The sequence below is a fragment of the Amblyomma maculatum genome, chromosome 1 (genome assembly GCF_055883805.1).
Source record: "Amblyomma maculatum isolate TAMU_Amacu chromosome 1, ASM5588380v1, whole genome shotgun sequence".
In the NCBI taxonomy this organism is placed as follows: domain Eukaryota; kingdom Metazoa; phylum Arthropoda; class Arachnida; order Ixodida; family Ixodidae; genus Amblyomma; species Amblyomma maculatum.
Genome location: NC_139344.1, coordinates 203,662,938 through 203,682,812, shown reverse-complemented (window position 1 = coordinate 203,682,812; position 19,875 = coordinate 203,662,938). Strand labels below are relative to the sequence as shown.

Sequence of the window (19,875 nt, the reverse complement as noted above, 5' to 3'; positions counted from 1 at the left end):
GGCAGCAGTTAGACCGTTCCATGACGCCAGAACCGTAGTGGCCGATGGCATGCCCTGGCTACGATTATGGTGCGAAAGAATGCGGAACGCGAATACGTCTGCATATTTCGCACGTGTCAAGATGGGGGAATGTACTATTGGGGAATTCAAAACTCCCTGCTGCTACGAGTGGCCTAATTCAACCCACCGGTTACGCAATTCTTGGCGGTATCGATGGTGCCTTGCGCCGTCGTGCCGTTCCCGCCAAAGCATATCGCGTCATATCCGCATAGCCTGCGTACGTTCCCTTACGGATTTGACACGATGCTTTGGTTGCGTTAAAAAATTTAACCTCTTTAGCGACATTAGAAAAGTGATGCTGCCCTGGACGGTAGTTTAGGGAGTTTTTTCGCCTCTTTTGGCTCCTGCCATCGCTGTCTTGCATTTTGGCGGAGCACTGACAAAACGTGGACGATGTAGTATACCTGGTCTCGCGTATCTTTAGTTGCACAGTAGCACCTAGTTCAGAATATTAATACCCTCAGCTGCGTGCCAGCGGTCTCTTTTTGAGTGTGTTCTCGATTAAGCACAAAAGTAGCGTAGGTTGGCGATGTACCGTCGATATTTACTTACGATGCAACAGTGCTCTGTCAAAGCTCCAACGAATGGTCTCCATTGCTCAGTCGAGTGGAGCCGCATAGTACTCATAGGCTTCATATATATATTGGCCGTGTGCCTCTTATCAGTTGTCCGCACATGATAAAAGCAACCTCCATCATGCTGCTTTCGTTTGCTTCATAAACTTTTTTTCTTTTTTTTTTCCAAGACGGGCAAGCAGCAAATGCAAAACTACATGTTGCTAGAGCGAGGACGGCAAGGTATACGGGCACCACATAATAAACAGTTTCTGTGACGGTGGATTTTTAGTATTTATTTCGAGACATGTGGGTAATTTTTCTATATACAGCCGCAGCGGTGTCCTGGCACCTTAATAATGTCCAGGCTGCTGCCTTAAAGTCGAAGGAAATGCAACAGCAGGGCTGCGATCACGAGCCTGGCCGAAATGCACACAGTGCTGGAATGGCAAAACATGACGCCGGCTCTTGCGAGGTGTTCTTCAGTCAAGTTGTTGATCAGCTGGTTGTCAATGCAACGAAACTTCTGTGCGAAGACGGTCATGCACTGAGCGAAGTCACGAGCATGCCTGCGAAAAAGGTGACAGCTTGTAAAAGGTAACGTTAAGCACTAGGTGGGCATTTTAGATTCGTCTTCGCAGTCCTGATACCGTTCATGTGCTACACGTAAGCAAAACGTTTCAAAACAAATGCAACGAGCATGCTGAGTACACTTCTCACGTTTCTTTCTGGGAATTCACCTTCTAGTAGTATATCAAGTGAGCACTTTAAGTTGTTTGCGCTCACAAAAGCAAAGGGGGCCAGGAGCACTTACGAGCACACAGACTTTCGAAGTTGCGGCGTCAAGGCTTGAGCACTGAAGTTACGCCCAGACTCATTGTTTAGTGCTTTGAAGTCATCTTCAAACACTCGGACGCAAGAATCGGACCGTCTCTGAAGGTTGTGCAGCAGGCATTCTAAAGTGGAGGTAATAAAAGAAATGACCAGTGTGCTTCGCACGTGCATGTTCTTCCTCTCAACCGTTAATTTTCACTCCGCGCTACAACTCGAACGCTTCCCGCGTTAATCGCTAATCAATCATTTCGCTGGTGGTGAACACTTACGTGACGCATCATCTTCATCTGTGATGTTGTCGGGAGCATCGTGCCGTTGGTCTGAAAGCAACCTTTCCATGCCAAAGAGGTCGTTGCTGTCGCTCCATATGTCATCGGTGTACCAGGCACTCCGCCTGCTGAGTTCTCCAATTAACTTGTCGCGCTTGTGGTCCCTGCGCTCAATGTGCTCCATGTGCTTCCTAAGGAGTTCATCTCTGGCATCGTCTCCTCCCGCGCTCCACATTGAAGAACGATCTCCCATGTCACTTTCAAGCTTGGTTTCTAGTTCGTAGTAGTCTTTATTGTCTTCCAGCGCCTTGGCGTCAAAATCTCGCACACCTCGATCGTTGTGAGGCAGCCTGTCGCTGGGAAATAGCATCATGTCTGCCTTGCTGTCGCTGTCTTCTCTGTGCTTGCTCACAATCTCGTCTAGGTCCTCCTTGGTGAGCTTCCTCTTCATTTTGCGTTCCAGCTCGTACTGTGTAAGCTGCCTATTGTTATTCTGAGGCTGTGGTTTCGCGATTGCGCCACCGGATGCTTCGTCTTGTTTTTCAAGCAACAGTCCTGGAGACTCGTCAATGTGGCGCACATAAGGGAAACCTTGTCTTGGCTCGTGCCTTCTCTTTTTGACCTCTAAGAAGTGTTTCTGGCCTTTACCGTTTCGTTGGAGGAACTCCTCAGAATGGCTGTCCTGGTCGGTCTCGAAGTCCTTCCCGCTATCCAAATCTTTCATATCTTTCATGTGACCGTCAGGTGAATTGAGTGCTCTTCGCCGGGGTGTTTCTTCTTTGCGCGGCCCTGTTTCTGGCTTTGATGTACGCACAGCAGTTTCTCCTAAAAAGTCAGGGACGACTTTTTCTTTGGGAGATCTCAAACCTGGCTCAGGAAGGAAACTGTTTGGACCGACGTAACTCGAGTCATTTGCGTGGCGCTGTGGCGTGTTCGGGAGAGGGCGCGGTTCTTCTGGGTGGGACTCCTTTTTGCTAGGGTTCGTTGCTTTGTATGCTGGTCTCTTGAACGAATACTTGCGCTGGAAAGGCCGCACATTTCCGGGGTTTTCTTCGGGTGCGTAATAATTGGGGGTTTTCGGGGGAACCACTTCATCTTGAGAGGTAAGGCGGCCCATGGGATTGAGGCGTGGGGAGATGTCTTCATTCCCGAGAATAAAAGACTGGTCATTCATTCTGAATGAAGCCCTGTTGCGATCTCTTGCTCCTCTGTCATAGTCTTCTGGCATTATTCCAAAAGCGGACCGGGGATCAATAGGTAGGCCTCTCATTGCATGGAACTTCCTCGAAGCCAACCTTCGAGGGTAGAAAGGCAACGCCCCTCCTAGGCGGGGATCTTGAGGGAGCTGGTCTTTCGCACTAGATAGAGTATCCACGTTATCAACCCTAGGACCGTTTGCACTGGGCAAGAAGTCAGGAAACCTTCTTTCAGGAGCATACAGCATGTCTCGCATGCCGGCTCGCCCGTCGAGATTTCGAGCAGTGTCTAATGAGGGCTTACCATCACGGCGTCTGACGGGAACACCTCTGTGGTGGCCCAATTGCTTGGCATCACCGTTTAGTGGTCCCCGGTTGAAAATCACGGGGCCGTCGTCATCCGGAAATGGCACCATGTCTCTTGAGGTGGGTTCCAGACCTACCTGGCGCGGCAAGGGCGCCAGAGGAGATTTTTCATACTCTCGGGAATCATAGTCTGTGTTTCTGTAGGCAAGCCCGCGTCGCTGCATTCCGATCACCCGCCTGTCAGAACGCGTTGGTACGCGACGGATGTCGTCTTGCTGCCCTTCGCCAGGCCTACCGTCAGGGCCGTAAAGGGTGATGTACGGACGCCGCTCAATGCGACGCCATCCAAATTCGCTCTTGAATGGCATAACACCAGAAGGGCCGTGGTAGTCGTAGTATGCTAAGCTCGCATTCAATAAACTTTTAGCGTGGTTGTAGGGCCCAGGGAATACATCCTCACCAGAGGCGTACATACGGGCAGAATCTTTTTCTGCCCTCTGCAAGTCAGATCGGGGACCGAGGCCCTCCCTGCCGTTGTAGCGACCGTAACGGGCTTCTCTCTGCTTCCGCAGCAGGTCAGACATGCCCCTTGTGTCCTCGTACATTTCCAGCTCTTCTTCCCTGCTAAGTGGTGGGCCACCCCTCCAGCTTTCAACGTCACGCTCTCCTTGCCTTGCTGCGCGCGGCACATTTCGCAAAGACTTAAAGACCGCATAACTCGGCGGAGGGTTCCAGTAATGTTCAGGAAGTGGCCTTCTTCCGTGGGTTTCAATGGCACCTTCGGGTTGCTGCTTCTTGTTAGTGTACACTTCTTCGTTGGAGTCCTGCGCGTTACCCAGTTGGTCGATGAAGTACGTTCCCGGTCGTGAAAAATCTAAGTTTGCCCGTTTATTAGAAACATCCTGAATAAGCTCGGCAGGCATTGATTCCTGTTTTTGCAGGGACCTTATTCTACGTGCACGTTCTACCCCTGCCCAGAACTCCTGAGTTTTCCTCGGTTCATAATTTTCGTCTTGTTTCTCTGCTGGAAGCACAGATGTATTGTGAGACGTCTCAAGGGGCGACGACTGCACGTTCACAGGTGCATCCTGCCTTTTCGCCTTGGGAGTTCCTTCGCGATCGGTGTAGTCATAGGCCGGCTTTACATCAAGACTATCTGGCACCTTGTCTTCTTCCTCGACGTATTCGTCGTAATCTGGACCGTAGTAGTCCTCCATAACTTGGCTCATCATTTGCTGCTGAACGTTGGCAGAAACGTTTCTTCCGTGTTTAAGCTCTTGTTTCAGAACGTTTACGGTGCCAAATATATCCCGGGTGCCGTTCTCTCTCTTCATTCTCCCACGTCTCAGGGTTTCCAATCGCGCCGGCACCCCTCTGCGATTCTTGAGACATGCCTCGTAGTACTGCCTGTGCAAGATCTTTCCAAAGCTCCTCACGTGTCCTTTCATGACCGGATCATCTTTGCATCCCAGCTCGTTCGCAGAGTCCGGAACGCACGTCTCGTATTTTTTAAGGAGCGGACAGAGGACTTCGGCCTTTTGGTGCACTAGTTCCATTTCCTCCAGTATCCTGCTAAAGCTGAGGCCACAGTGGAATATCCGCTTCAAGGCTGGAAGCCGTCGACATGTTTGCGCGGTTGAAGACACCATGGAAGCGGACTGGTTCGACCACACCATTTTCTCGCACCGTTCGGCGTAATCAATGGTGAAGGGTTGCAGCAAAGGAGCGACGTGAGCGTGTAGCTCGGACATGGCGCACTGCGTTCGGCTCTTCACCTCCTCGATACAAGCGTTCATCTCCTCCAACCGCCGGCACACTTCTGGCGACATTGCTAACGGGGAGAACTTGACCTCGCGCACGGCCGTCTGAAAGCTGAGGCCGCATAGGAACACCTTGCGCACCGAGGTGCCCGTCAAGCACTCAGCTTGAGTGCTTCGTGGAGGTAGAACATTGAAGTCGGCGCACTCCTTTGCGTGCTCTTTTTTCCACGTGTCCAGCAAGGCACTCATTATGCTCGTCGCTTCGTCGGCGAGAAGGCACCCCGACTGCTCTTTGGCATTGATGAAGCACTTCTCGAAGTTTTCGGAAATCCTGTGTGCGAAATGATTGGGTCAGAATTATGGTTGCAACGGTCTTGTTACACTGAGCATTGCGTCGCTTCGCTCGGAGAAAAGCATGGATGTGGCATTTAGCAGCAGTTTTTTTTTTCTTTTCTATGCGTTAAGTGGGAAGCGGGTGCTTGCTTAAATTGGCCGGAAGGAATTACGTATGCGGCGAAGACGGACCAAAATGGACGGTTTTGCAACAGTTGCATTGGAAGCGCCATCTTTCGTCGGCGACAGAATGACAAAATTAGGCGACTACATCCGAAACCTCTACCCACCCTTTCGTAGGTAAGAGGTGACACTGAAGAAAGTGCACCTAGCTGCTGCAAGGCCGCATTTTTTGCCACGATATCGCTGTGTACGTTTCGGACATATAATTCCAGCTGACTTTGTCAAGGACCAGACTTATATTGAATGCAAAACAAAATTACCACTAAATGCCAACTGTGTGCGATACTAAGAGCGAACGAGTCAACGGTTCAGCCGGGCAAAGTTTTCTTCAGTTTTCTTAAGCTCCCCCCCCCCCCCCCCTCCCTCCCGTACCCCAGCAGCGTCCCCTCCAACGAAAAAGGAAAAAGCGAGAAAGAAAGGACGCGCACAAGAAAAATACGATACAGGACGCAAGCCTAGTATATTTTTGTCCAGTCCTCCTCACGATTAGCTTTCTATTGCATTATTGCCCTCTCAGCTGGTTATCTACGTTCACAACTGGCCTAGGTCACCGTGCGATTGCTTCAAAAACAGGAGAAGCGTGCGCAATATTAAAACAACATTTTAGTCACACAAGATCATCTTACCTGCATCTCTCTTTATCACCTTTCTTGAGACCTTCAAGACGTGCCTGTACCTCCATGCCACAAGAGAAGTAGTTGTTGAACAACGTAGTTCTTTTGCATAACTCCTTGTACACAGAAGTTTCAACGTCTGAAAAGGAAACAGAATGTTTCACCACTCACAACGCACTCATTCTTTGCCCTGTTGGCCGCTTAGCTTACTTCGGGCGCCTTTGCAGCTTGTATTGACTGAAGTCATCACTTTGTGCAGATAATTCAGGTGGTAGCTCAAGGACAGGTTTCCCATGCTGCAGTGCGTCACTCGCTCGGCAGCGGCGACGCACTCTTTGTAGGAAATTATCTGACTGTATAAAGAAGATTGAGCAGTCACTGCTCACGAGATGGAACGAGTGATCACGCTCGTTCCACTATCAGTTTTCGACAAAATTCCGCCCACAAGCAATGAGCCTCTTCATTTTTGCTCTGCATACAGCGCTAGTCGCTCGTTATAAAATTTTAAAAAATCAAACAAAGGTAAGGCAAACAACGATAGAGAGTGCGCTATCAAAAACCTGATATCAGTTTCTTACACGAGTCATACCAAATGACACATGTACTTTAATACTGTGTTTAAAATGCATGTTAAGTACCCGTGTATGCAGAAGAGGCCTTTTAATCTCACAGTCATTATCTATATACAGATTATACGGCTAGCATGCTGATCTTGCGTCCAGAAGCGTTTAAAACCCAAATACTAAATTGCGTTCAATGCAGCAAGACGAGTAACGGTCTGTAAGATTATTGGTTCCGCAGAGAAATGGCCACAGTCTTATCCGTTATAACATCCTATTACTAATCAACGCGTAATATTATTAATGGGAATTAAATTATTTCACTAATGCTAGATTGTTCAAAACGCGAATTTGAGACATGCTCTCTCGCTTGCTTAATGTCTTGCGGCCACTATCGGCGGCCAACGTCACTGGCGCTCTCCTTAGGTTACTACGGGATTGCACGAGGCATACGCACGTGCAGGTATCCCGGTCTACGTGATCCCCTGGTGTCTCGTATCTGTTCACTCCGCAGCGTAGAAACTTCCTCAAGAACGGCAGGAGCTGGCAGTCGAGATCCGGTATTTCTGGGAAATAAAATAGGCCGCATTTCATTGGTCGTCACAGTTCGGGCCGGGGCATGCAATTTGGACACTTGGACCATGTATGCCTCACGTGTCTGCTGGCTGCATTTTCCGGCAAATTTGCGGTTCACAATATTCGCCAGGTACTTGAGGTGCGAGTGCACTTCCGTTCCGATGCCGCATTCCGAATAGAGGTGAATGTTGTCAATGCAGTTTCTGAACTTCGCGCTTCGCCTGTAAAAAAAAAAAAAAAAATAATAATAAATAATAAAAATAAAATAAAATTGGACACAGCACTATGCTAAATGGAGCTGGTCACTGCAGCTCTCGTGGATTTTTTCAAACTTGGCACTGGCACATTTAGGGGCTCTCAAACAAAGGAAACAGTCTTCTTTGTGCTCGCGAATGAAGTATAAAGCTTTTTAATAAGCGCTTCACCTAAGACTGAAGACGAAGGAAGACGAAGGAAAATGGAAAATCAGTCTGCAAAGCTTCTAATTCTGCCCAGAGACCATTCTCCTCGACCTTAGCAAGTACAGTGCTTTGTAACGTCCTTGTCAATTAGAGCACGAAGGAAAATAAGTTTTATTTGTTAGAGTAAAACTGGCAGAATCTGGGACGAACCGGTATATTAACCTCCGTTAAATACAAACACCATTCCTGAAAATAAATGAATGTGCGTTCTAGTTTCGAGAAGTAATGAAATGAAATGAAAATTCTTTATTTATCTCGCAGCATAGAAGCTTGAGAGGGGACACAACGAAAAAAAGCGGCAATATGCTGCTTGGAGGCCCATTGTGTCCACAGTTTCAACAGCAGACACAGCGCGAGAACAAAGAAATGAGGAACACACACAACTGCAATAGTAGAAACAATTCGAAGAAGCAGAACGTGCAACCGCGATATTACGACTGATTCTATTGTTCAATAAAATGCAGAACTGATATTAGGGATCTCCTGCACGTATCTTCGAGTATAATATTTCTGTCGTGAAGAGAGTTAAGAAGTGTAGTCAAGTTGTAAAATATTGATTGGGTATAGTAAATAGTGCGAAAAAACAGTAACGTCCAAAGCTGTTTCTGTGTTAAAAGGTGGATATGTAATGGATCATACGAAGCATTTGGAGAAAAACAGTGTTGGTATTAGACACAGCTTTTTTATACAAACATAACCGCCGAAATGAATGCAAAGTCGCATGCTTCATAACGCCAAACTCTAGAAAAAGATTGTGTGTGAGTACCACGGAACGTTTCAATTAGTCTTATTGCCCGCTTTTGCGCGGTAACAATTTTTTCAATATTTTGCTGGGTGATAGTACCCCAAATAATAAAACAATATGTGAGAGATGGAAATAGAAAGGCGTTATAAATAAAAGTTTAACTTTAATTGGCAAATTTAGCCTAGTTCGGAATATGACGTTGTTAATTTTGTTCGTTTTATTTCTAGCACACTGATTCTGCGCATCCCAGTTTAAAGATTCGGAGAAGATAACACCTAGATACCCTATAGTTGAGGCAACTTAAACTTTACTTTCACCTAGTATAAGTATTTCATCACGTTCAATTTGCCTATTTTTAGCATGAAAAAGTATGCCTTTTCTTTTTCTTTTTTTTTAACGTTTAAGCAATTAGCTTGGGACCAGTTTAATACATGTTTCAAAAATTTGTTTCCAGATGCCACAACTTGATTTGCATTCCTGCCCGTAGTAAGCATTGTTACCTCATAGGCAGAGAAAATCAGATGTACAGAAATAGGTAGAGAAAATAAATCATTTTTATATAGCAAAAATAAAAGGGGTTCAAGAATGCTGCCCAGTGAAACGCCGGAAATGATCACCTCGGTGGCTGATGAAGTATTGTTACGAAAGACATACTGTTTGCGATAGTTCAAGTAGGACTGTAGTAGAGAGAGGCTTGTGCCCCTAATGCCATAATGATTTAACTTTTTCAAGATCGGATCATGACTGATTAAATCGAATGCTTTGCTAAAATTTATATATCTTCCAAGAACAAGAAGCCTTTCTTCAAATCCTTTAATAATTATTTCTTTTTGCTTTATGAGGGCCCTCAGTTGATCTGCTTTCCTTGAAGTACTGATTATTTCTACCTGAGGCCAGTGGGAAGGCCGTTAGCTCGAGTCTATACAGGGGCCATCTACAGGTCGGGTGCGGGCAACGTGCGTTTCTACGAAGCTGCCGGTTCAAATACGCTAGCTTGAGCCTCCACCTGCGAATGGACTTGAAGTGCTTCGCATACCTGCACTCAATGGAAGGCAGGTGGTTGTACTTGTCCAGCGTCCCGCTTACAGCAGGAGCGTCGAAGATGACTCCGAAATGCACACCGAGAGTGGTCGCGCTCGCTTCTTGGCTCTGGTTCTGCACGAGGACAGGTTGAGGCTGGCCTATGTAGAAAGAACTGGCACACTCGAGGAACCGCACGACGGCCACCCGTATGTCGCAAACCGTGCTCATGTCAGTCAACACTGCGGAAAAGCAGTTGCTCATCAGTCTTGGCCCTCTGGAGGCGTTACAAGCACAAGTTTCTCCATGCAAAAGAAGCACGCTTTCTTCGCAGCAGTTGGTCGGAAGAGATCGGATTAGGGCTGTTTCACGCGACTTCACTTTCAACGTGCACTTTGGTATGTCTGTTCTCGTCCCTTCAGTAATACGTTAAAGAGTCTGCGCGCGCTGATTTCAGCTAGACACTAACAGATTTTAAACGTGTGTATCCTGTTTACGAAGCTTCAATTGTGGGAAATGCAATTACCCGGAGGTCCGAAGCTTCCTGCTTTTAGTTACAGCATTCAAATGCTTCCTCAAGTACTTTTATCAATGTTCGGGCTATTTAGAACGGAATTGTTTCTTGGTCACCACTTGAATAATAAGCTTTCGGATTATGTATAGTCCGTTCTAGAGGTGGGCAACCTCATGAGGTCGACCTCAACCTCAAAATGACCTCAACCTCACGGAGTGAGGTGAGGTTGAGGTGAGGTCGGCGAAAGCTCGAAATTTTTTGAGTGAGGTCACGAAATGGAACCTCAACCTCACGCGTGAGTTTGAGGTTGAGGGAGGTCATCATTGTGTGAGGTCGAAATTGTGAGGTCCAGGCTTTTTGCTGTTGCCGCGGCTTGCTTCGAAGAACGCCCTTCTGACGCAGAGTTCGAGCGTACTGTCACGGTGTGCCCGCGGAGACTCTTGGTGTTCGGTTACCCTCCGTTCGGACGACCGGATGCCGCAGCCCCTTCCCAACTTTTGGTATATCCCCGTAATGTCTACAGCCCGAGGACGCTTCCCTCTGGTTTTCTTGGAAGGAGTGGTTGTTTTTTTTTTTTTTTGCGGTACGAACTCCTTGTGCCCCCCCCCCCCCCCCCCCCCCACCCCTCGCTCTCTCAGAGTTATTTGTGCCGATGAATTGCCGCCGAACTCACAGTGACTCGCGATGCTTTTGTCGGATGCCGCAAACAAGCAAACTAAAAAGCGAAGAAAATTGTCTTTTCGCAGACGGCATGGAGCAGTACTGTTAGTCGTTCGTGTGTATGCTCGTTTCCAGACGCTGACATCACGGCTGCTGCCTTACATTCGATGAAGGATCCCGCTGTACATTACACGGAAACTTAACAGAAACTGGTGCAGCGAAATTGTTAGAGACCGTGATAATGACAGATAAAAAAAAAAAAAAAGGAAACACGAGCAAACCAGGAAAGCCGGCACAAGACCGTCTGAGCATTTTACCGACGTCCTCCCTTTCGAATCGTACACTATCTCTGTACATTCTGGTCCTGTAAATTTATATTCTTATATTCTCCACAATAACCTCTCTTTTGTCTTGTGCTCCTTGCTTCTTCTCATAGATTCACAGGTGGCCCCGAACAACTGCAACGCCGAATCATTGCAGCATGGGATGAAGGTGCTAGCGTTCCTTACATACCCAATATAGCGGTAAAACATACAAGATGGAAGAGACAGGAAAATTATTTGGGGTTTGTATACAGTAAAGCCCATTGAAAAAAAAAAAGAACAAATTTTGCTCCGCTAAGGCCCTTTGTTCATCTCTCGAATTCGAGTGAACCCAAGCAATGTAGGAGGACGGAGGAGGATAAGAGATTCTTAACTTCATAATATGAGGTCTCTCTTGAAATCTCTTATTTAGGCGCAGGAAAGAAGAAAGAGAAAAGCGTTCTCATACATGCTTTTATGAGCTAATAAGTATTGATATCGTTTCTGGCTCGACAGTTTGGTGTCTAGAATTGGTATGGCAAACTGATCGTGTTCAATAGGATGAACATTTTTGTGGTTATATGCCGGAGTAATATATTCAGACATTTGTTCCTTTTTTTTTAATCAATTGAGATATACGTGAATGAAGCCAATTGCATGCTAGCATTGAGGAATGCAGTACTAAGCCGATGTCTCAAGCCTTCTATACGCTCTGGGAAGCGCAGTTCTCATCCGTTTTAGTGTGTGGCATTTGTTAATACTTTCGTCAGCATGGTATTTTTTCTTGTATGTCATTTACGTTCGCGCATTGCCCAACAGAGAACAGGCTTCTTCCCTTACAGTTGACTCTTTCTTTCGCATCTTTCCAGAGGCCCATACAACAACCCTCCTTTCCACTTACCGGTACAGTCATTTAGTTTTTCTCTCCCTTTTTTTTTTTTTGTTGCAAGTATTGCCACATAGCGGAGCTGACACACATACATCACTGCCTTTGGTGTGTATTGGTGACAGTTAGGCATTCACCGCATGAGCAAAACCAGACGCCTAGCGAGACCGACGGCGAAGGGAGAAGCGTGTGCCCAGCGGCGAGCGCGGTCCCTTCGGGCTGCGTGCTCGCCTCCTTTCTGTTGTTCTTGTCTTTATTTTACATTTATGTGCTGTAACTATACGACCCTAACAGGGAAACGGATTCTCCGGATGCACATGCGGTGCATGCGGTAAAGCAGCTTCGAAGACACCACCGTGCAATTTATTAGTTCATTCTTTAATGCAAAACAAGTGAATACCACAAAGAAGCTCATCTCAGACTGGTTGGCGAAATGGTATCCATATTCTGTTCGAACGTACAAGTATTTATATCGTGTTTCTTTTTTTTTTTTTTTCGGACACGGGTGACAGTTGAGCATTTCGCTCCGGGGAAATTTGACGGGAGAGCCGATGTTCGCGACAACAAAGAGATTCACGTTTAACCCTCTTTCCCAGCAGTTCGGACCCCTGTAATATTTTAATGTAAGCGTGTTCGAAGAAGCAATTTCTTCTCTCTCAATACGCCACGGGATCACAGAGTTATCGACAAACACCTAGGGATTGGCCGGTTAGGACCTCAATGACCATCAGCAGCATTCCTCTTCGAATTTTTTTTAAGGTATTCCTATTTTTTTTTCTAACTTAATGTGTTCGGTTGCGAGATAATGTACAGTTTACTGAAAAAAAAAAAAAAAAAGCTTTGCAACGATTTTTTTCTTTTTTGGATTAAGAAAAAGAGCATATCGTCATTGTTCTCGTCGTCACTAGGGTCAACAGCATTTGTCTTTTCAGTATATAATAAGACCTGGGTTGCCTTATTCCTAATACGAATCTTATTCACGTGGAATGGATGGGATAAACTCTTTGTATTGCATTGTGGGCCTATGCGTAGTAATGTGGCACCCATGTAGGCCTTAGAATGAAACCGACCAAAACAGGGTAGGCGAGGAGGGGGAGAGGATTCCCACTTTAGTGCAGAGTTGGACATGTAGTCTCCGGAGTTTTCTTGCTTTTATCCGCGGATATTAATTGTTGTGTAAAATTAAGAGTAAAATACAGCCTTCATACCAAAAATTCTGGCTTACCTATAAATCCGAGGACTACCGAGAAATGTATATTTGCTTTAAGTTACGGTTAATTTGAATGATTCATTTTTATTATTATTATTTGTTGAGGTCGAGCGCCCGACCTCAACCTCACATTTTGAGTTTGAGGTGAGGTTGAGTGAGGTCGCCAATGGTCACCTGAAAAGTGAGGTGAGGTCGCCTGGAGGGCTTCAACCTCAATTGCTGAGGTTGAGGTAGAGTGAGGTCGCCAAATATTTTTTGAGTGAGGTGAGGTCCAGGTTTTTGAGGTCAGATGCCCACCTCTGGTCCGTTCACACGTTGGTGTTCGGCGCCAACCGCAAGCTGAATCCGCCACCGTGGCTCACTTCCCGGCCGAAAAGTCGGTGAAAAGCGCAATAAGTCCCGAAGAGATTTATGCAGATCATCATCATCGGGTGATTGATTAACTTACTAGAACTGGTTTCTCCGCTTGAACTGCAGCTTTCTTTGTACATCTCGTTGACGAGGGAGGAAACATGTTGAAGGTGAAAGCTGAACTCGGAGCTTCTCACACACCGCGTCGAACGCATCGAGTCTTGCACACATTTCTCGAACCCTTGTGCTTTTCTGAAATGAGGTGGTCAACGTGATGCTTCTATCGGCTGGTGGCCAATGTGCCGCATTTAAATATCTACGTTAAGATGCTCTTACAGCTTCAAGAGAAAAATCATGCGCGTATTGAGAGAGTGCGTATAGTATCATCTAATTACATAGACAGTTACATAGACAGAGGCTAAAGCACGAGTGAGTATTCTTATGCGAGGGAAAAAACTTCGCCCTGGCTTTTTGAGGTGCACAGAAGCTTACTCTAATCACTGATGTAAGACGGAATAAAATCTTGACCAGATAAAAAGTAAAAGTCGGATAACAAAGATGTGACTGTAGCGCAGCTATAAACGCTGTAAGCTATTCTGAATTGCCAACTCTTGAAGTGGCAGCCCTAATACCTACATTTTACCAAGTCGGGTGCTCTGACCTCGCACATTGGCCGAATCCCTCGCTCCGAGCATATTCCACCTGCCCTTAGCACACGGTACACTGCGTTAGGGCTTCGCTGCTTGTTGCTTTGTCAAAACATGGTTGCCGGTGTTCGTGTAAACTTAGTAAGCAGCTTTGAGAATAAAGATGATACCTTGGGAACCCGTTTCTATTAAGAGATAGGCCACCTACTCTATCATACACTACGATGTCTGTAATTATATGGCACTTTGCGGCTGTCACCTGAAAGAAAAGCTTCGCGCGCTGTGTCAAAAGCCTGTCGTAACCGCAAGGGCCAGCACATATTAAGGACAGCTGGTACAACTGTACAGATATATGGCTCTACCCTTCATAATAACATGCACAGGTTCGATACTGTACGCGCTGATAAGATGATGCAAAACCTTCGACAGCGTTAGTAAGTACGAAGACGTCTGACTTCTTATGCGGTTATCCGCCTGCAGCGATAAACTAACTGAATTTAAATTAGAAGCGGATGGCGCAGATTCATATATCCGTGGCAGCTATCTCGTCCCAGTTGGACGCACTATACGCGAAAGATTAACGAGTGACCTTCGGTCGCTGGCTGCACTCACTGGCACGTGGCGTTTTGGTTGGGGTGTTCCAGGAGGCTCTTTTCACGAACTGCATGGCTGACCACGGCTCCACAGGCGCTGAACCGTTTGAGGGCGTGAAATCGTTGGCACTTTGTTTTCGCGCCGGCTTTTGCCTTCGCAAAGGCTGTAAGCATCAACTGGCTGTCAGAAAAGAAAAGCCACACGTTGCCGAGTAAGATCGTCCTTACCCAAGCCGTCAGTTGGCGCCCACAGAAGGGCGGTAAAGACGATGAGGCAATGCAAGGGCGCCATAATATTCTTCCTCTTACAGCCTCGGATCAAAGAAAACAGATGCAGTCCTGCTGGAGTGAAGAACGACAAGACGGATGAGCCACTCAGTTCTGCGACGGTCGTCACACTTTCCGATAAGGTACTCACTTCTTGCAGACCCTCGCTCTGCAACCGGGGAAGAACCGGAGAAGAAGTACCGCATGCCTCAATTTAGACCGTTCCCTGTAACGTCATGCTGGCGCAACACGTCTCAAGTCAGTAATGCTCGTCACTGTTGGATGACTGACGGACGTGAAGCGCTCAAAAACCGGCAAGCGACCTACATTCGCCTCCAGACGTTACGGCATCAAGTAATAAAGACCGTCTTTCACTCACCATTGTGCAGAAGAAAATTTAGAGCTTATTTAGCATCGCACCCCTCCTAGAATGCTGCCAACGGTCATCGGTGTCGGCGCGAGATTCTGCACGGACTCGGCCCTTTCACTTTTCTTTTTCTTTCATCGCCTCGCCGTAACGCGTAAGCCCAAGTGGGAAAATTAACTCGATAAGCGAAAGTAAGCTTCGTGAAGGATGCAGGAAACAAAGATGTTGCTCGCTGAAACTATTTTCCAGCAGCCGGTAACAGCGCTAAAGGCAACTGCCAACATTTTCATACCTTTCCTTATATGCGCCATCTTTTGAGGCGAGGAAGAAGAAGTTGAGAGGATTTAGTGTCAACTTTTGTATATCTATGACTTTCCAGAATTTACTGTCGTTTGGCGCTACTCAGCTGGGTTTTAGGAGCGGCGCAGTTTACTCTGCTGTTCACAAATTCATTGATTTCTCTGGAAGGACTGTCTGCACTGCTAGATGAACCGACTCTAGTCCCTCCCATTAAGGTCTTCATAGGTTCAAAATCAACCTGTTTGCTTTCTGATCAGAAGAGCTTTCATATCTACCCTACAATATATACATGTGTTGTTTTTCTTTTTCTTTTTTTCGTTACGTCACGTAGTCTGCAGCTTTTTTTTTGTTGCTTACATATGCGACCCCTCGTTGATATATGAAACTTTTCAAGAGTACAACAGCAACTTTAAATTCAGCCTTTTTGTTAGGGCTGATCTTGAAACTTTACCACTTTTATATTGTTTGCCTGAAAAGCTCCTTCCTATATGTTTGAAGCTGAAAATACTTTCTCCGCAATTGAAGAATTTGTGAAGCAGTGATCTCTATTTTACTTATATCTTGAAGTGTATTGCATAAATAACTGCACACTTTTAGGTCCGTGTAACGACGTTCGACTGCATCTCACTCCTGCCAGGGCCTATCTACCTGTCCTGCAGTACTGCATGAATAAATAAATAAATAAATAAATAAATAAATTAATAAATAAATAAATAAATAAATAAATAAATAAATAAATAAATAAATAAATAAATAAATAAATAAATAAATAAATAAATAAATAAATAAATAAATAAATAAATAAATAAATAAATAAATAAATAAATAAATAAATAAACAAACCATATACTGCACTTCGTGGTCGACACAGCACCCTTCTTTATCCCCTTAGACCGATAATAGTGAGAAAAAGCCCTACATAACAATATGGAATAAAGGGAACATTTACGCCCAACTTAGAAGCTAAAAAAATTTGATGTGCACGACTTATTCCTTCATGGAAAGAGGGAATAGCGTGGGGCCAATTTAACAGTGTTGGGTTATATTTGGAGTGGAAGCTCCACAGTGCCATGTTTCGCTAAGGTCATCGGCTGTAGTAATTTGACCTCAGGAGCGGCGCGAGAAGCCGGCGCTGCTCGCTTCTTCTCCTTCGCACGTGCGGCAGCAGGGGGCTCTCGCTTTTGCTTCGCGTCTTCTATACTTCGCACACCTGCTGTTGCTTCTTCTTCACACACCTGGCAAACTTTATTTCAACCGGTACATATCTCCAAAAACATACAACATTGCCTGAAATAATGCCACACAGCCTTCCAGTGACCTGCTTATACAGTTCCTTCCACTGCCACCTCTGCCCTCTGGCTCGCCTTCTCGGACTTCTCTCTTCGTTCAAAATGCCCTCGACACCTTCGTAAACTCTAAATGCGGATGCAGTGTCCTTGACGTTTGCAGATAGCCATGGATGAGTCGCGCGCTGAAACCAGTGCATCGGTTGCTTTTCCTTGGTTCTCGCAGCAGCCATGGGGGAGTTAAACCGCAGCAAACCGTGTTAACCATGCTTGCTCGAGCTTCTGCCCTTTAAACTAGGTTACTAGGTTCAGCCGGGTTGAACCCCAGCCAGTTTTTGTTTTGACACACGCACGCACGCACGTACGCACTCACGCGCACACACGCACACAAACACGCACGCACGGACACACACGCACGCACGCACGCGCACGCACAAACACACACGCACGCACGCACGCGCACGCACAAACACACACACACACACACACACACACACACACACACACACACACACACACACACACACACACACACACACACACACACACACACACACACACACACACACACACACACAGTAACAGAATACCCGCCGGGGTGACGCAGTGGTCAGGGCACTCGACTACTGTACCCAAAGATGCACGATCGAATCCCGGCCTCGGCGGTCGCTTTTCGATGCAGCCGAAAAGCAAGGCTCCCATGTGTTGCGCGATGCCAGTGCACGTTAAAGAACCCCAAGTTGTCGAAATTTCCGGAGGCCTCCACTATACAGCGTCTCTCATAGCCCGAGTCACTTTGGGACGTTAAACCCCACAAACCAACCAAACCAACTGTAACAGGATAAAACAGCAAAGACGAAAGCGCGGGAAGAGTTTGATGTTGCTACCTCCACAGCTATAAGTATCCATTTGTATGAGACATGCAGTACAGCCGCCTTGTTTTTTAACAATATAGCGCGAGCATCGACCAAACTGCTGGTCAGCGCCTTATAACGGCGATAAGCGTGCAACACGGCGAGAGTTCGTGCATGCGCAAGAATGTGGGACGTCGCAAACAGATATTGTGGCAGGGCGTGTGTCTTTGTGATCCGAACAGCGTAGCAGAAGACGCTCTCTCTTCGTGCGCGTGCGCGAACTCTCGCCGTGTTGCACGCTTATCGCCGTTACAAGGCGCTGAGCAGCAGTTTGGTCGACGCTCGCGCTATATTGTTAAAAATCAGGGCGGCTGTACATGCACTGAACCCGTCGAACTACAGCTCCTAACGCACCATAACAAATGAGGTCAAAATAGAGCTTGCGTCTCCGTCACGTGCGTCGAACACGATGCATGGTCAACGTACATGTAACGTTGACTCAGTTCATTAAAAAAAGAAAAAGAAAAGCAGTTTAGAAATCGTATCGCTTCACTACACTCGCACAGCATTGTCGTTATCGCTATATTCTTTGAACAATGACCGAGAAAGAAAATTGCGCATCTTGAGCCGCACTGTAGGCTATACGAGCTATAGCTACACGGCTATACGAGCTCCTATTTGGGGCAGATAAAAAAAAAAAAAAAAGAATTGTGTGCCTAGCAAACAAAAAGCCTTGCTGTACTGGCGGCCAAGAGGAAAGATCAAGATGGAAAAAAGTCAGAACGGCATCCGTGTTCCGAGTGAAGTAGCTTGTTCTAGTCAGCGTGGAAAATTCTTGCTCATGTACTTTTGAACAGAAAGGCATCAAAGAAGATTTGGCGGATACCCGTGCAGGCACAGCTTAAGCAAGACGGTAAGGCAGTCTATGGTTCCTCTTCGTAAGGCCTGTCTACATCGATCGTCATTCGAGGCGCTCTCAGCGTCGCAACACCAGATGTAACCTTTAATCAGTAGCTTTAGCCCCTAATAAATGTTAGAGCTAGCAAGTTGTGTTATTCTGGTAAATTTAGACCGGAGCAAGAGTGGCAGCCAAAGCGGCAGCCAAAGCGGCAGGCGAAAGAAAAAAAAAAAAAAAAGATACTTCGTGATCTAACGCTAAAAGCGCAGTATATTCGAATCCATTTTTTTCTTCTTTTGCATGAAAGACGAAGGTAAATATAAAAAAATAAAAGTTTTCTTGTCCCTTTTGGAATGTTAGAATGCCCACTGCATCACAAAATTTGACCTCTGCGATATCATTAACATGCGCCAGCTAACAGGGAATCGCTCCGCGTTCTGACATCTTAAAAGGGGCCCAGAACTACATTTCGTCAAGCCTGCAGCTAGTTTCTTTGTTATGTTGTTCTTACTACACCTCTTTCTCTCTTGTCTGTGCAATTCGTCCTCCATTGCTCTTTGTATTGTATCTGAAGCTGTCTGTGTCGTCTCTGCCTTGCTATCGCGCTCCAGGTTTTAGGAGTGAGTAGCTAGGTGCGGTGCAGCTTGTACAATACCATGGGTTATATGCGCACCTTACGTTGTCATACTTAGCCTACTTATTTTTTTTTTCTGACTTAATTCATCATGCTCTTTTGTCTTAACTTCGTGCAACTCCAAAAGAAAAGGGCTCATTGCGATATTTTGTTTTCAGCCACCTTGGTACCCTATCTGAAATGAAAAATTCAGTTCATTGACTCCTAAGAAAGGTTCTAAAATACGAAATAAATGCGTTCTGCAGGAAAATGAACCATGCTCGAAATCTCAGTTGTTGGCGATGCATTTATTGCCGAGCTAGAAAGCACAAAAGGCTGCCGCAAAACCTTTATTTACTCCGGTATAATAGAGTTCATACATGTCTCCAAAAAATCTAGTCAATTTACACTTTTGGGGGAAGCAAACAAATATTACGAAAATAAGCTTATGACGCCCGCCTTATGACATCCCATGTGCTCAAAGAGAAAGCAACAAACCCAGCCACACGCACAAGTTCGTTTGCGCGTTAACCATCCCCCGCGTCTCACCTGCACCGCGCTTGTGTTTCGCAGGGGCGAACTTGAGCTGGCCGTCAATCACTTGTCAGTGGCCTCGGTTTCAAGGTCCATCTATCCGGCCTTTATGCCTTGTGTGC

The 19,875-nt window shown here is 46.2% G+C and overlaps 1 protein-coding gene across 1 annotated transcript; it reads right to left on the bottom strand.

Moving 5' to 3' along the window:
* Positions 1–935: 935 nt before the first annotated feature.
* LOC146205395 (uncharacterized) lies at positions 936–14,926 on the bottom strand. The gene is made up of 11 exons (XM_084586913.1): positions 14,863–14,926; positions 14,654–14,798; positions 13,492–13,646; positions 9,488–9,713; positions 7,324–7,466; positions 7,127–7,235; positions 6,320–6,462; positions 6,122–6,248; positions 1,718–5,310; positions 1,429–1,570; positions 936–1,183 (listed from the first exon to the last, which is right to left on the bottom strand). Exons 1-11 carry the CDS (start codon positions 14,924–14,926, stop codon positions 991–993), a joined length of 5,040 nt encoding a protein of 1,679 aa, XP_084443039.1. The 3' UTR covers positions 936–990.
* Between the last annotated feature and the right edge of the window lie 4,949 nt (positions 14,927–19,875).

Coding starts and splice junctions, on each gene's coding strand:
- LOC146205395 (XM_084586913.1), bottom strand. CDS start 14,926: ATGGCGCCCTTGCATTGCCTCATCGTCTTTACCGCCCTTCTGTGGGCG. Junction 7,236..7,323: donor AAAATGCAGCCAGCAGACAC/GTGAGGCATACA, acceptor TTTATTTCCCAG/AAATACCGGATCTCGACTGC. Junction 6,249..6,319: donor AAGCTGCAAAGGCGCCCGAA/GTAAGCTAAGCG, acceptor TTTCCTTTTCAG/ACGTTGAAACTTCTGTGTAC.